Source organism: Coptis chinensis, chromosome 7, assembly GCF_015680905.1.
Source record: "Coptis chinensis isolate HL-2020 chromosome 7, ASM1568090v1, whole genome shotgun sequence".
Lineage (NCBI taxonomy): Eukaryota > Viridiplantae > Streptophyta > Magnoliopsida > Ranunculales > Ranunculaceae > Coptis > Coptis chinensis.
In genome coordinates, this window is record NC_141462.1 from 24,302,611 (window position 1) to 24,318,154 (window position 15,544).

Consider the following 15,544-nt stretch of genomic DNA (forward strand, 5'->3'; position numbering starts at 1 on the left):
CATAATTATTTGATATAATTTAAAAATAGATGGACTCGGAATGAACTATAGACACATGATCACGTGCAATTACTGAAAAAATTGGAAATCCCGACATAATTTTTTCATAATCCAATATATTAAATAACTCATCATTGTAAACATGAATGAGATCATAATCTAAATATTTATCTAACTCATTCTTTTATATGAGATTAGTAATATGCAATTGAAACAGGATTTGGGGTTCAATTTCGGTCCGGGTTCGATTTCGGGGTTTTTAGCCCTTTTAACGGGTTTAGGGCTAAATTATCGGGTCAGTCCGGGTTTAGAGAGTGTGACCAAACCCTACCCTATGTATTTCGGTCTGGATTTGGGTTCAGGTTTTGTCGGGTTCAGACAGGGTTCGATGCGAGTATTTTGTTCGGGTTTCGAGCAAGATGGACATCCTAAGTTTTATCTAACTCCGCTACCACCCCGTTTTGGGTGTGAAATAGTTGGACAGGTGTTGATATATTTTTGTAAGGTGTATAACTTTGACTTTTCCACCCGGGCGGAGAAGATCTGGCCTCTTTTGTGAATATCTCAATCTTCCCAATATTTTTAACCGAATCAGTTTACATTATCTTTGTCAAATGCACTTAGCTCATTTGTGTCAACCTTCTTCAAGGTGTTTGACCGTTGGTAGTTGTAGCTTGAAAAACAAGACCAATTTACATGGAAAGAAATCATTAATATCTATTCCATATATTCTACAATAAGATACAAATACGGTATATTTGGATCCTTAAGGGCATCACCAATGCAGAGCTTTAAAATCAAGGGCCACGTCATCTGTTTGGAGAGCAAGAAATAGTAGGGGTAACTCTATAATGGTGGTTGTTCCAACGGAGAAGAGAACTGTCTCCTTTATAAATTTGTATAACTCGTGATTTAAAGAAAAAGTGAAGTCACGTGCTACTTAAGTAAAATCATGTGCCCAAGTTTCTCATAATACTTGGGCTTCAGGTCTTTCAAAAGATCTGTAAGAATGAAGACAATTATCCAGGATGGTAAAATTGGAGGCCCATTTAAGGGCTGCATTGGAGGTAGTTTTTCTTTAAAGTCCGCTAAATTTGAAGATAAAGACCCGGATCCAGTCCCCATTGGTGATGCCCTAACAACTACTACAAGTTCAAAATTATATTTATATGATCATTCAATTTTTTCTCAATTACCATCAATATCTCAGTATGCCTACAATTTTATTGAACATAGTATGTTGAAGTTTAGTGATTATATGTAAAATTTATCTTTGCAAAAAAATGTGACTCAAAATTATGAATTTATTAACTTCAATAGAACCAGTAAAAATGTGGTTAGAAATATACGATTCATGAAAACAAGTAGTACGTGGTTAGTCATGTGATGCTTGTCTAGAACTTGGTTAGGGCATCTCCAATGGGGGGTGTAAACCGTATAGAGTGGAAATTTTACACCTCAAATATAAAAAAACTCTCTCCAATGGGGTGCTAAAACCAGTATGTATTAGTGTATTAGCTAATAGAGGGTGGGAAATTCCCCTCTAAATGAATCATGAAAGTTAATAAAAAGCCCGGGGACGGCCACTTAAAATAACGTCTGCTTTAACTTAAAAACTCGGACGCCATGTTTGATGCGTCCCAGTTTAAATTAAAGAGGGGCGCCACTTGAAGAGTGTGGATATTTATGAGCCATACAATACTATACAATTAGAGGTGTAAAATCCTAATGGCACCTACGTGGAGCCTTACCCCCATTAGATGCCCATCGTTGATTAAATATTGAACAAAATGTCGCAAATTTGATATCTCGTAAAGTATCCCAAAACTTCAAGAACACACCTACTGAGATAAAGATTATGTTTTGAGATATCACATATTGGCGAATGCAAGTGATTTCCTTTGTAAACTGTGTAAAATAGATTGACACTGATTCAAAAATTTATAACACATTCAACCCTTGTCGAAGTCAGAGACTCAGAGGTAGGTAGATGAGATGAAAAGAAAGCCAATTTGTTGCAAACTCACAATCACAATGACCCTGAATGCCAATTCATCATAACTCAGTGCACTCATTGGTCCAGTAACTTTAGCACTGTTATATACTCAACCAATTTACGGACACGTTTCAAAATTAACAATTGGATTATGGTGATAGCATATGAAATGATCTGTTCGCATTGCGGATTTGTTAAGTATCCTAGAAAACGTGGTGACTGATATGATTTGTAAATAAGTTGATAGGTATAGCAACACAAGGCACATCAGCACATGAATATGAATATGAATGCCTGATGATACCAAAGCTTCAAGACTCCGCAGCCTGTAACAGCCTGTACCAGTTTCATGGTTCAGAAAGTTATCAATTGGTGCATTCCCTTTTATGATGATAATGATTTCGAACTTTTGAATATTCGTTTTGGATCCAGCATGGATAATATAATGTATGTATATGAGAGAAGGCTGAACAAAATTAGTATGTCTGGCAATCAAACTCTTGCAGTGTATCGAAACAAGTTGAACTTGGACGTTTTTGACCGAGAGTTCTGACTTTTTTTTTTTTTTTTTCAATAACTAGATTAGTAAGTGGCTGGTAATTAGTAAAGCAAGAGCTTAACTATAAACTAATCTACTAACCCTTTCTTATATATAAGTTGGTTGACCTGAGTCCTGAGATACAAATTAAGATCAAATTTCTGGGATAATATTGAGATTTTTTTTTTTTTCGTTAAACAAGAAATGGTTATCTGTTTTGGTAAAGGGGTATAGAATGGTGAAACTTTTTTTTTCGCTAAACTAAAACTTTAATAGAGTAAAAAAAATTCAGAAAACAAGTGGATATAATCGTACCAAGTACCAAAACCACGACGACTTATACAACCAAAATTCGTACAACCTTTTTCAAACTTGGGTAAACATCCACCGATCCACGTCGAAAACCAATTCCCATCTCTTCCACGTGGCACACCTAAGTAAATTCAAGTATATCCTAAAAATCACAGTAAAGTAAAATCCTAGGTTAGTATCCAGGTGGGTAATTAATTCCAAAATCTTAAATCCGTGCGTATATATAAACCAAACCAAAAAAAAAAAATTCTCTTCATCTCGCGAGGGACACTCTCGGTAAGATCCGGCTAAATTTTGGTTTGACATATATATGTAGCGTGAGACGAATGTGTTAGATCTGTTGTTATTTAAGTACCCTTTACTTGGAATCGCATATTCGTGTGAGAATTATTATAAATATAAGTGGTGTTGACATTCTTTAGGAATTTCTTTTTAAGTAGATTGCTTATGAATTCTTAATAGTTTCAACTCTAAGTGTGAGTTTAGCTGGATTATTGGATTTAATTCTCCTTACATCTGTTTTGGCACTTTCTCTTATTTTGCGGCTTTACATTTCTGGATTTTGTTCCTAGTTCTTGTTTTCCACAACTAATTTATTTTATTTCGTCGGTTGACAGCTATGATGATTCTTAGCTCAAAAAATGACAAAAGTAGACTTGTGCATTGCTATGCTTAAATAAAGGAGAACTCATTGTTTTCTATAGGTAAACAAGGATTTACACAATGAAGGCACTTATTCTTGTTGGAGGATTTGGAACGCGCTTGAGGCCTTTGACACTCAGTGTACCTAAGCCTCTGGTTGAATTTGCCAACAAACCAATGATTCTGCATCAGGTTTGTATTGTAAACTAATCTTTCTGTTTTTGAATCTAAATTCTATCCTTGTTCCCCCTGCTTGGCCAATTCTAAATTCACATCTTAGTATTTCATGGATTGCTTGGGTTGAACCACAGGCTAATAGTTTGTCTTTCAATTTGTGTAGATTGAGGCTCTCAAAGCTATCGGAGTGACTGAAGTTGTATTGGCCATCAATTACCAACCTGAGGTAAAAAACCAGAATCCCACTTATACACCACTAAAGCCTCTCATAACTGAAAATCTTAGGTTTGGTATGTGCCCTTCTCTTAGCAAAGACCTTGTTTTGCAGGTCATGCTGAACTTTTTAAAGGAGTTTGAGGCAAAGGTTGAAATCACCATCACTTGCTCGCAAGAGACTGAACCACTGGGAACTGCTGGTCCCTTGGCTCTTGCCAGGGACAAGCTAATCGATGGCTCCGGCGAGCCATTTTTTGTCCTTAACAGTGATGTTATTAGTGAGTATCCACTAAAAGAAATGATTGAATTCCATAAATCTCATGGAGGAGAAGCCTCCATCATGGTAACCAAGGTAAGTCTTAATCTTTTTTCTGAAGTCATACCATCAAGGGAAATCCCGGTTCTAGTCTTCAAGATGAGGCTAATTTCTGAATTTTTTGTTATCTTACAGGTGGATGAGCCCTCAAAGTACGGAGTGGTGGTTTTGGATGAGGATACAGGGAAGGTTGAGAAATTTGTTGAAAAGCCTAAGATCTTTGTAGGTAACAAGATTAATGCTGGGATTTATCTTTTGAACCCCTCTGTACTTGATAAAATCCAGCTGAGGCCGACCTCTATTGAGAAAGAGGTGTTTCCCCAGATTGCAGCAGAAGAGAAGCTCTTTGCTATGGTGCTACCAGGTTTTTGGATGGATATTGGACAGCCAAGAGATTACATCATAGGCCTAAGACTGTATCTGGACTCGTTGCGCAAGAAAACCTCATCCAAATTGGCCAGGGGGCCTCACATCGTTGGAAATGTTCTGGTTGATGAGACTGCTGTGATTGGAGAAGGCTGCTTGATTGGTCCAGATGTAGCCATTGGACCAGGATGTGTAGTGGAATCAGGAGTAAGATTATCACGGTGTACTGTAATGCGTGGTGCTCGCATAAAAAACCATGCTTGCATCTCAAGCAGTATCATTGGGTGGCACTCCACTGTTGGGCAGTGGGCTCGTGTTGAAAATATGACCATCCTAGGAGAAGATGTACATGTTTGTGATGAAATCTACAGCAATGGAGGTGTTGTTCTTCCTCACAAGGAGATCAAGTCTAGCATATTGAAGCCGGAAATTGTCATGTGAGAGTGGACCAAAACCTATTTATGTCAGCTGAGTTTGTTGAAATGTCTAGATTTGCAAATCTGTGGAAATCGTCATCTTTTGTTGATTGGGTTCTTTCTTTTTACTTCCAGTCCAGAATTGTAAAATAAATTTCAGTTTCAGTAAAGATTTGAGTCGAGATGAAGTGAGATGTAGTATTAAATGTATAGTTGTAAATTATCCATGGTGGTCTGGTTTTCGTAGTTTACATGGAATTGTATTGCCTTTGACGACATCTGTATTCACTTTCACTTTATGGATAAAAAAAATTACATCATGTAGTGTTGTCTATAGTGTTGCAGATTTGGTGTCTGCATTCCTTCAATATGCAGGTACTGTATTCACTTGTTCCATTATATGCAGGTAAGAAATATAGGTCTGGATGAAACTTTCTTGTCTGATGCAATGGGCGTGTACCAATCCTATCGAGTGAGGGATTGAGAATATGGAGGGACTTTCATTTTGATTATAATCTGTTTAGTATCTAAAACTGTGTACCACAGAAAGCTGACCACTATATAGGTGTTCGTTGAAATTTATTTGTATTGGTGTTTGTTGAGTCATTTGTATGGGCTTGTTGTCTTGTATTTCACTTTGATTACACATTTTTGAAATTTCAAGTATGGGTGCTTGTTGCATTATAGTATAGTTCCTTGCATACTCCTCCTAGAGTCCCAGACCCTCCTGTCTTCTCTTCCCTGTGCTACCTCCAACTGAGTTCTGCATTAAATCATTGAGGGAAGAGAATGTGATGCTACTAGACAATGACAACAGCAAAATCATGTTCTTTGAATCAAATTTGCTGAGCAATGAAATAAATTTAGTTCTCTGGCAGTTGGGTGGTAGGGCTTGACAGAGACTTCAGTTGTCTTGTTGGTTCGTTGTAGGCCTTAGTGAAGGCTGGATTTATTCTGTAGTGTTAATTAACTTCCCACTAGAGAGCAATGAAAGCAAATTCATCTATTTTCTGTTTCTTGTTTAGTCACCAAATATCATAAAGTATAAAAAAATATGTGAATGAATAATTAGTATGTCCCAAGAATCTGTACAAGTTGTTTTGTTTGTTTGCTTGTTCCGGGAGTGGGGCATTGCAATAACTAATGACTATTGCTCAATGCGAAAATAGTCCTTTTACATGTGGACAGGTGGGAAAAAGTAGAAACAATGTTTCTTACTAACGAATTGAGAAAAACACTAACTAGTCATAGAGATTAGGTCTAATTTATCTAAATCCCTCACATTTGTCACCAGTTTATAATAAATCTCTTCATATTTGTAAACATCACAATTTCCTTACGCGCCGTCTGATTTCTATTCCAGTTCTGTTGGTATTTCACCTAATACCAAAATTATTCCTGAACTAAGAGTATAACGGGTATTTAACAATAGCTCTTTTTCAAGTGTAAATAGAAGAAAAAAAAAACAAAATGTAATAGCGACTCTTTCTTTTTTAGGAGTAATTTTAGAATACTAACGAAACTAAGATGGAAGTCAGGCGGACGGCAAAGGGAAAATCGTAATGTTTACAAATATGGAGAGTTTATTATAAATTAGGGATAAATGTGGGGAGTTTAGACAAATTAATCCTAAAGATTATGACTATCCAGTTTACCTTTTATTTAACTGTAACTGACTTTCAGTAAGATAGTTTAAGAAAGCTGAATTCCTGTATATGACAAAACGAACTTGTACGTAAACGTGGTTGCTGATGTAAACAAGTTTACAATCTCCTAGCTTCAATAGTCATTGTCCCATCTTATAAAATGAACTCCTGTCCATCATATACGACGGATGTTAAAGCATAATACAAGAAAGTTGACTTGTCATGTCAACAATTATTAATTCAAAAATCTTCGTACAGTCCATCTTCATATGAACATGTCATTAAGGTTAACCGTTAACACACACTTCACTAGCATACCAAAAAAGATGTATAAAGAGGAGAAGAGAAGAAAAAATCTTAGCCTTCCTACATTACGAGTGTAATATTATGCGAGTTATGGAATACAAAAAGCAATTACGAGCAAATACAGCTTCCTTTTGTTGCATCATCTGTCCTGTTCCATGAGTTGAAGTATAATGCATATATAGCTACCTGCTTGGCATCTTTGCCACCTGAATTTGCTTTCCGCACAATAATGGTTTTGCAATTGGGGGCTTGGCGGGCTATGGGGAACACATGCACAGACAAGACTAGAACGTAATCCATTGACAAAGAAATCAAATCACAGCTCTTCAGTTATACTTGCTATTGACTGGAATTTCGTCAAAATAAATGCACAAGTCTAACGTAATCTGGCCGTAAAATGATCCAATTTTGAGCCATCACCATCTGGGTTGTTTTACTTGTTTAAAGGGCTAGCCTAGGCATGAGGCTCCCGCCATTTTGGGTCTGGGGTCAGATGTACGCCTTACCTTGCAACCAGAGGCTGTTTATGCGATTTGCAGTGGAGAATACCTCACCACTGCGCAGAGAATTAGCAATGTCACATTCATAGGCAAATGTGCTTAGCATATTGCAAAGTGAAACACTGGTTAGATGGCATCTATCAGTTGTATTGCACACTGAAGCGGTGAGAAGGGCTGGATATTCTATATTGTTGTATTTTCAAACTGCTACTATCTACGAACAAAAGAGGCCTAAATACCAATAATCAGTGACGTTCAAGTTCCTTATCTTGAAGGTCCACAATCCTGCAACCCTGCAGCGTGCACTTCAAAGATGATAAACAAACAGCAGCATTTGGCCTTTCCATTCTAGTTTCCTTTATTCCACGGCTCGACCAACATTAAAACGGCCCTAAATAATTGATGTTGAGCACTCTTGAAGTAGAAATTGGGAGATGCTTATGCTATTGAGTTTTCACCCTTGATTTACAATTAGTCGGATAAGTATTCCTGAAGCTTGAAAGCTTTGCTTTTCCATCATAGTGTGCATATGATGATGTACATGGCTAAGGAAAAACACAACGTTTCTTTCATTAATTTATAGTTACAAACAGGCCATTACATTTACTAAAGCGAGACTGATGGAGTTAACCTCATCCCAGGCACTTAATACCTATCTAGTTCATGTTCTTGTTTGAAGAAGACAGCAGAAAAAGGGAAAAGGAGAAGTTAAGTAGAGGAGCAATTAATTCAAGAATTGTCCAAGAAGCTGAACAGCACCCCTAGCCAAAATATATGATGTCGGCAGGACAGTCATTTTCATTTTTCATCAATTAATGTATTAGCTTGTTTCTCAGCATTGATACGTTGATCTGTATACTTGAGCAGAGATCACATCCACAGATTCAGCATCCAATGTTACTACGTACAACAAATGATGCATTAAAACAGAATGACAATATATAATGTATATTGTGATACACAGATACCAGGGGTTGATCAGTCTGCATTTTACGGTCACCCAAAAACCAAGGGCTGTGTCGCTGTGGTATACAAATATTAACCTTAACATGGAACCACTATAATGTGTGACTGATCAACTGTGTCTCATTAAGGGAGTGAATGAGAACGTGACATGTAACTTCAAACAGATCCCAGCATCCAAAACATAACAAGAGAAGATGTGGCAACTAGGAACCAGGTGATGAAAGCCAAAGCTACAGAGATTTGGAATCTTCTGCAGGAGATTGGAAGCTGACCACAAAGGCCAAAATCTGTCACATATAAAATCGTCACCCCTGCTGATGAGCAAGCTGCTGCAAGTGATAAAGTGGCAGTCACCTGCATTTGTTTAACTAAAAGAGTATCAGTTGTCAATGAAAACTATGAAGAGAAAAAGGAAGAGACAACTATTAGCAGCTTTAGTGAAAAAAATTTGTCACTATAGTTTCCTGTAAGCTTTTTAGAAGTTTCACAGAAGCTTCAAACAGCTGGATGTTTAAGCCTAGCAGTTAGGTTCTGGTTGAGTACACATATAGGCCCACAACCCACAAGCATCAGTTTCCAGGCAATGATCTAGGATGTCATACTTGTTAGGAGCTTCCACATGTACAGGAAGTTAGGTGGAATGATTTACAGCAGTACAACAGAGATCGTACTTTCCCAAACCTATATAAGGAGATACATTCAAGAAAAAAGGGGGAGCAGACAGTTCAGTTTCCATCAATTGTCTATAAAATAAAGTGTTTGTTCAAGCAGAACTGTAGCGGTAAAACAGTATTATGTCTCTATGCAGGATTTATAATGATTTTAAGAGGGAAAAATCATTACCCAATCGCCGACAACGAACAAGCAGACTAGCACAGGGTTCTGAAGGTCTCTCTTTATTCTCAAAGCATAGACATCAAGACATGCGAGTCCCAAGCTCCAGGCTAATTGGAGCCCCATTGAAGCAATCAAATAGCTGAGAAAAGGATTGCACGAAATGATCATTAAGATGTTTGCGAGAATGATATTTATTGAGTTTGAAAAACAAGTGATCTTTGGTCCCCTGCATGAGGAGTTGAGGACATAAAAGGTCTTTGAGCCTAATACAAATCATCAGTGTCTACTTTGACAGTGTTTATACACTCAATTTTCGAGTGATACCAATAAAGATGCTGCTTACTGATATCTCTGAAGTCAATGAATTGTCCATCAATTTAAAATACAATATGAATTACTGCAAAGGGCAGTGAATTAAAACAATCAAGGATTACACCCTCAGAAACCTTTATGAACAAAATGAAGTGAATTTCCTTTACTTTTTCAGTAAACTAGGAATGACCACCACTAAGAAAGTGGAGCTGGCGCTGACTAATAAAGGCTGCACAGGGAGTATTCTAACTTGCCCCAGCTCTAATTCCGAATGTTTGAGTTAGGTATTCATGTCAACAACTATGAATATATATTTCCATTCAAACATATCTCTTAGCTATAGCATATATATTATTTGATCAAGATCACAAGACTGCGTTGTAGAGTTCCTTAAAGCATAGAAGAATACTTATCATTTGGGCATACCTGCTTTACGCATCCAGTCAAATCATATATTCTTTCTTTCTTTCACTTTGGCCGTGGTTATGCTGCGTTAACTAAGTAACGATCATAAGACTGAATATGCATAAGGATCTGTCACTTTTAAACACAAGGAAAGTTCTAAGTACATGAGTTTTGGATCCAAAACATTTGGTGTGGTTCATAACCTCTAAATAAATATATGAAGCAATGAACCCTACCCGTATCAAACAAACAAGTAAGAACTAATCAATTTCCAATGAATACGAGCTCAGCAGTAACTAATTTTATTCAGGAAAATTGTTCTAATCGAATTTGCAGGCAAGGTTCAGAACCATGCAGAAACATTATAGGTAAGATACAATTATACACAAACCAACTTGAAACCAAAATGGTTCTGAACATTCTAGAAGTCTAACAACTACCATTCAGAGAGCAATACATAAAACACCAATCCAAACACGCAGAACAGCACAATGTAACAAATACCATAGACTCATAATGCAGATTAAATACCATTTTTCATAATAAACCATACAGCTCCTAAAATATTAAAAGAAAGTTTAAAAAAAAAAAAAAAAAACCTGAAAGCAGTGAAAGTAGAAAAACCCAAAGCAGAAAGCATAGCTCCAATTGAAGCAGAAGCAAATAAAAATTGCCCAACTCTCAAAACCAACCCACTCACTGTCCCTGGACCTCCTATCAAACTCTTCATTTCTCTCTTTCTTTCAAAGTATCAACAAAATGGTTCTCTTAATCCCCCCAAGAATTCAAAAACCCTCTCATGGATTAACTTGAAACTATATTTTTTTTCAACTGAAAGTTATGGTTAAGAGTCTTTCTTGTAATTGAAGTGTTATGGTTATTTGTGATCGAGATGTTTAAGACGTAAGAAATTAATAGACTGTTTTGTTTTGTTTTTAGCTGTTGAGTTGTTTTCAAGTTTTCTTCAACTGCTGCCTTTCATTAATTTATTCACCGCTTCTTTTTATTTTGTGCTTTTACTTTTTCTTTAGCGCCTTTTTGTCTATTTGGGCTTTGGCCTGAAAAGACCCATTTGGCTGTTATTGGGTTTGAGCCCACAGTACTTTGATGGAGGCATATGGATGACGGATGAGAAGTTCACAATAATATATAACTGCAAACAGTGGGGGCGCGAGCAAGGGTGGAGAAGAGAGAGAGAGAGATGGGTTTGGGGGTAGGAAGAGAGAGAGTTGGGTTTGGTTGAGAAAGAGGGTTGAGCATGTGAAGAAAAAGAGAGGGGGTGGGTGGGTGGGTGGGTGTTTGTTGCCTGGAGAGGAAGAGGAAAAGTGGGAGTGAGCGGAGAGTGAGGGAGAGCGAACGTGGCGGAGAGTGAAGGAGAGAGAGAGGGAAGGAGAAAGATTGAAGATAGACAGAAACCTACTAAACTAAGTTTTGGGCCACGTAACACGTAACGTTCGCTATGCTCACTTGATGAACACTGAATTTAGACAACGTCCCATTTTGAGGTTTAATTGTCCAAACTTGGACGTATGCACTTGATAACCTTTGTAGTTTGTGTTCTTGTTTGAAAAAAAAAAAGATAAATGATGGTGATGAACCATAAGCAACGATGTTCTTAATTAGATTCAAGAACACAATGACCATGAACCAAAAAAGGACTCCTAGCTAAAATGTGCAGGCAATGTAAACTTGGAAATTTATAAGCCAATGTAAGCAGTATCCGTATTTTGGTTCTTGAATAATCAGTTTCTTGTTTCTCTACACTGTTGTCCGGGTATTGAATCCACAGATTCAAGAATCTATATTTATACTACAAATGACACTACGTGTAATTCTTTTTGCATATTTGGATCACCCAAAAAGTCGTAAGCAGTATATTGTGTGTCTGATTGAGTGTGTTAGTGTTAGATTAAGTGAGTGAGGAGGTGCCCGTCTTCTAACTTCAATTTCCAACAGATGCCAACATCCAAAACGTAACAACAGAAGATATGGCAGAAAGGAACCAAGTGATGAAAGCCAAAGCTGCAGAGACTTGGAATCTGATGCAAGAGACTGGCCAACGACTGCAAATGTTCGAATCTGTAGTACAAAAAACTATCACTGCAGCTGATGAGCAAGTGGTCGCAAGTAATAGAATGGCAATCCCCTGTATTCATTAAAATAAAGTGTATCAGTTTTCAATGAAACATGGGAAGAAAATGTGGAACAGGTCTATGAATCTCTTAGGGAGGGAGTATAAGCTTTTTTGCTGTACACAGCAAAATGTTTGAGCCTAACATTTTAGGTTCTGGTGAGGAAAGTTTGAGGTCCACAACCATATCACTTTTCAGGCCATGATCTTGCATCTTACACTTCTTAGGAACCTCCACATAAACAGGAAGTTGTGTGGGACGAGTTACAGCTAGCACAGAGAATGATTTACAAGTTACAACACATATCATACTTTGCCGAAACTACATATAATGTACCATAGAGTAATACATTCAGAGAAAATTCATTTTCATAATTTTCTCGAGAAAATAAAGGTCTAGTTCAGGCACACGTGTCTCAGATTTGTAGCTGCAAAACGATGTAGGTCTCTATGCAGGATTTATATGAAGATTTTTAGAGGGATAAATCATTACCCAATTGCCGACAACCAACAAGCAGACTAGCAAAGGGTTCTGAAATTCTCTTTTCATTCTCAAAGCAAAGGCATCAAGACATGCAAGTACCAAGCTCCAGAGTCGTTGGAGCGCCATTAAATTAATCAACAACCTGAAGAAAAGGATTAATTAAATGATCATTACATAGTTGCAACAACAAAAAGACATGAGTTTGACAACAAAACTAATGATCTTCGGTCCCTTGGGTGATGACATAATGTTAAAAAAATGAATTTGCACAAATCTATTAAAATATGAATGAGTAGTTTACATAAAGTGTCAAAACCAGTAAATTTGATAATGTGCCTAGCACGTAAACCAGATAGTCCAAACTCCAAACCAATATCCTACTATGTGTTTTTTGTATAAGAAATTCGTTTTGATATATAATACCAATTAATATTGAATTAAAACATGTATTTATTCATTTTATTATTGTAATTATTAAAAATTTTGCTAAATAAACATCAATCGGTCCGACCGAGTCGAACCGTGGTTGAACCTGGTTGAACCATTTTAACAAAAAATCGGTTCAATCACCGATTCGGTTTTCAAAACATTGGAAAAACATTTTCAAAAGGATACACTTATTCGAAACAGTGCATTATACCGAAAAGGTGCGACCTTTCGAAATGTGCACAGGTTCAAAACAGTACATCATGCCGAAAAGGTGTGACCTTTCGAAATAGGCACTGGTTCGAAATAGTGTTTTATGCCGAAATGGTGTGTCTTTTCGAAACATATGACTTTTCAAAGAGTTGTTTACTTTTTCCCAAGAGTCATTATGTTGTTTCGAAGAGGCACCACTCACATATAAATAGTGGATAAATTTGGAGAGAAAGACACACCAAATCACACAGAGTTCTGATCTTTCTTTTCTCTCCCTGCTCTTAGTCAAATACTATGTTGTGTTCGCTGATTCTATAGAATTGAAGTGCTAGTTTTCTATAGAAGGAAATCCGTTCTATCTTGGGAGACAGTTTCCCATCAACCTTCAAGCACAGTGAGGGGGAAAATATGTCTTAAGGACATAGTGTATCTACATTAGGCTCGGATTTAACTAAGAAGTACAAGACACGTACAAGAGAAAAGGTTTGTATAGTTTGGTAATTGGTAAAGAGTAAGTACAATTAAGTTGTATATTCCTTACAACTTAAGAGGCGGATCTCTTTTCTTCTTCTTCTTTTTACCCAATTTAATTTGTTTTTTTTTTTTTCTTTTTTTGGTTTAAGGGAATAACAAAGTGTAGTTGTATTTCGAATATGGCAACACCACCGCCACTCCCGTTATTCTTGTTTTACTGGCTTTTTTCTCATTCTGTTCCTCATGGGGAGAAGCCTGAAAAGTTCAATGGAACTGATTTCAAGCGTTGGCAACAGAAGATGCTCTTCTATCTGACCACCCTAAACTTGGCAAGGTTTCTATGGGATAAGGCTCCTGATGTAAGCCCTGGTGAAACCGACAAAGATACCACCATCTTCCAAGTGGCTGCTATGATTGAGAAATTACCACCATCTTGGAAGGATTTTAAGAACTATCTTAAGCATAAACGTAAAGATATGAATCTTGAAGAACTAATTGTCCGTCTAAGGATAGAGGAAGATAACCGCCTATCTGAGAAGAAGAGCAAGGATCCCATGGTGGCAAAGGCCAATGTTATGGAAGGATCAAGTGCTAAAGGAAAGAGGAAGCGCAAAGACAAAGCTCAAGGTGAAGAGATTAGTATGCCTACTAAGTTCAAGGGCAAGTGCTACAACTGTGGGAAGGCTGGACATAAGGCAAGTGAATGTCACAAGCCAAAGAAGTACAAGAAGCAAAAGACTGAAGCAAATGTGACAATGGACACGCTTTCTGATAATGTTAATGACATGAACCTATCTTTTGTGGTTTCTGAATGTCTCATGATTGGAAATGAAAGGGAATGGTGGGTGGATACTGGTGCTACTCGCCACATATGCTCCAACAAGTCGATGTTCACCACTTATCATGCTGTAGAAAAGGAAGAACAACCCTTTATGGGAAACTCTTCTACGTCCAAGGTTGAAGGCAAAGGAAAGGTGGTGATGAGGTTGACTTCTGGGAAGGAACTAACTCTGAATGAGGTGCTCTATGTGCTTAACATTCACAAGAACTTGGTTTCTGGGTCGCTGCTGAGCAAGAATGGCTTTAAGTTAGTCTTTGTTTCTAATAAATTTGTACTAACTAAGAATGATGTATTCGTGGGAAAGGGCTATATTCAGGATAGGCTCTTTAAGATATCTTGTTTTACTATTGCGCCAAAAAGCGCCAATAAAGTTGAATCTTCTGTTTACTTGATTGAGTCTTCACATGTATGGCATGGTAGATTAGGACATGTTAATTATGATACTTTGTGTAGATTAATTAATTTGGACTATATACCAAAGATAAAAATAGATCCACACCATAAATGTGAAACTTGTGTAGAATCCAAGTTGACCAGATCATCCTTTCATTCCATTGAAAGAAGTACTGAACCTCTAGACTTAATACATACAAATATATGTGATCTTAAGTACATGCAAACTAGAGGTGGTAAAAAGTATTTCATTACTTTTATTGACGATAGCACTAAATATAGTTATGTTTACTTGTTGAGAAGTAAAGATGAGGCAATTGAAGTGTTCGAACACTATAAAGATGAAGTTGAAAATCAACTAAGCAAAAAGATTAAGGCTATAAGGAGTGATAGAGGAGGTGAATATGAATCACCTTTTGAAGGTTTCTGTTATGAACATGGAATCATTCATCAAACTACAGCTCCTTATTCACCTCAATCAAATGGTATTGCGGAACGCAAAAACCGAACTCTAAAAGAGATGATGAATGCTATGTTGTTAAGTTCTGGTTTACCCCAGAATTTGTGAGGGGAAGCTTTGCTTTCTGCCAATTACATTCTCAACAAGATTCCTAACAAGAAGACGCTTAAA

General features: G+C 37.1%; 2 protein-coding genes and 1 pseudogene across 5 annotated transcripts; 1 reads left to right on the top strand and 2 right to left on the bottom strand.

The window, feature by feature from the left end:
• Positions 1-2,908: 2,908 nt before the first annotated feature.
• Positions 2,909-5,299, top strand: LOC147486726 (mannose-1-phosphate guanylyltransferase 1). Of its 4 annotated transcripts, none has more exons than XM_086569776.1 (5): positions 2,909-3,122; positions 3,551-3,680; positions 3,829-3,891; positions 3,994-4,233; positions 4,333-5,299. In XM_086569776.1, the coding sequence occupies exons 2-5, from the start codon at positions 3,570-3,572 to the stop codon at positions 5,002-5,004; spliced, it is 1,086 nt and encodes a 361-aa protein (XP_086425902.1). In that variant the 5' UTR covers positions 2,909-3,122; positions 3,551-3,569; the 3' UTR covers positions 5,005-5,299. The 4 variants fall into 4 exon arrangements, with proteins under 4 accessions (XP_086425902.1, XP_086425901.1, XP_086425904.1 ...); XM_086569775.1 differs by having other exon boundaries at positions 3,107-3,122; positions 3,464-3,680; XM_086569778.1 differs by lacking the exon at positions 2,909-3,122 and adding an exon at positions 3,137-3,226.
• Positions 5,300-8,345: 3,046 nt separating this feature from the next.
• Positions 8,346-10,933, bottom strand: LOC147486727 (CASP-like protein 5B2). The gene is made up of 3 exons (XM_086571154.1): positions 10,551-10,933; positions 9,241-9,373; positions 8,346-8,751 (listed from the first exon to the last, which is right to left on the bottom strand). The coding sequence occupies exons 1-3, from the start codon at positions 10,679-10,681 to the stop codon at positions 8,554-8,556; spliced, it is 462 nt and encodes a 153-aa protein (XP_086427280.1). The 5' UTR covers positions 10,682-10,933; the 3' UTR covers positions 8,346-8,553.
• Positions 10,934-11,893: 960 nt separating this feature from the next.
• On the bottom strand, positions 11,894-12,692 carry LOC147486728 (CASP-like protein 5B2 pseudogene; annotated as a pseudogene).
• Between the last annotated feature and the right edge of the window lie 2,852 nt (positions 12,693-15,544).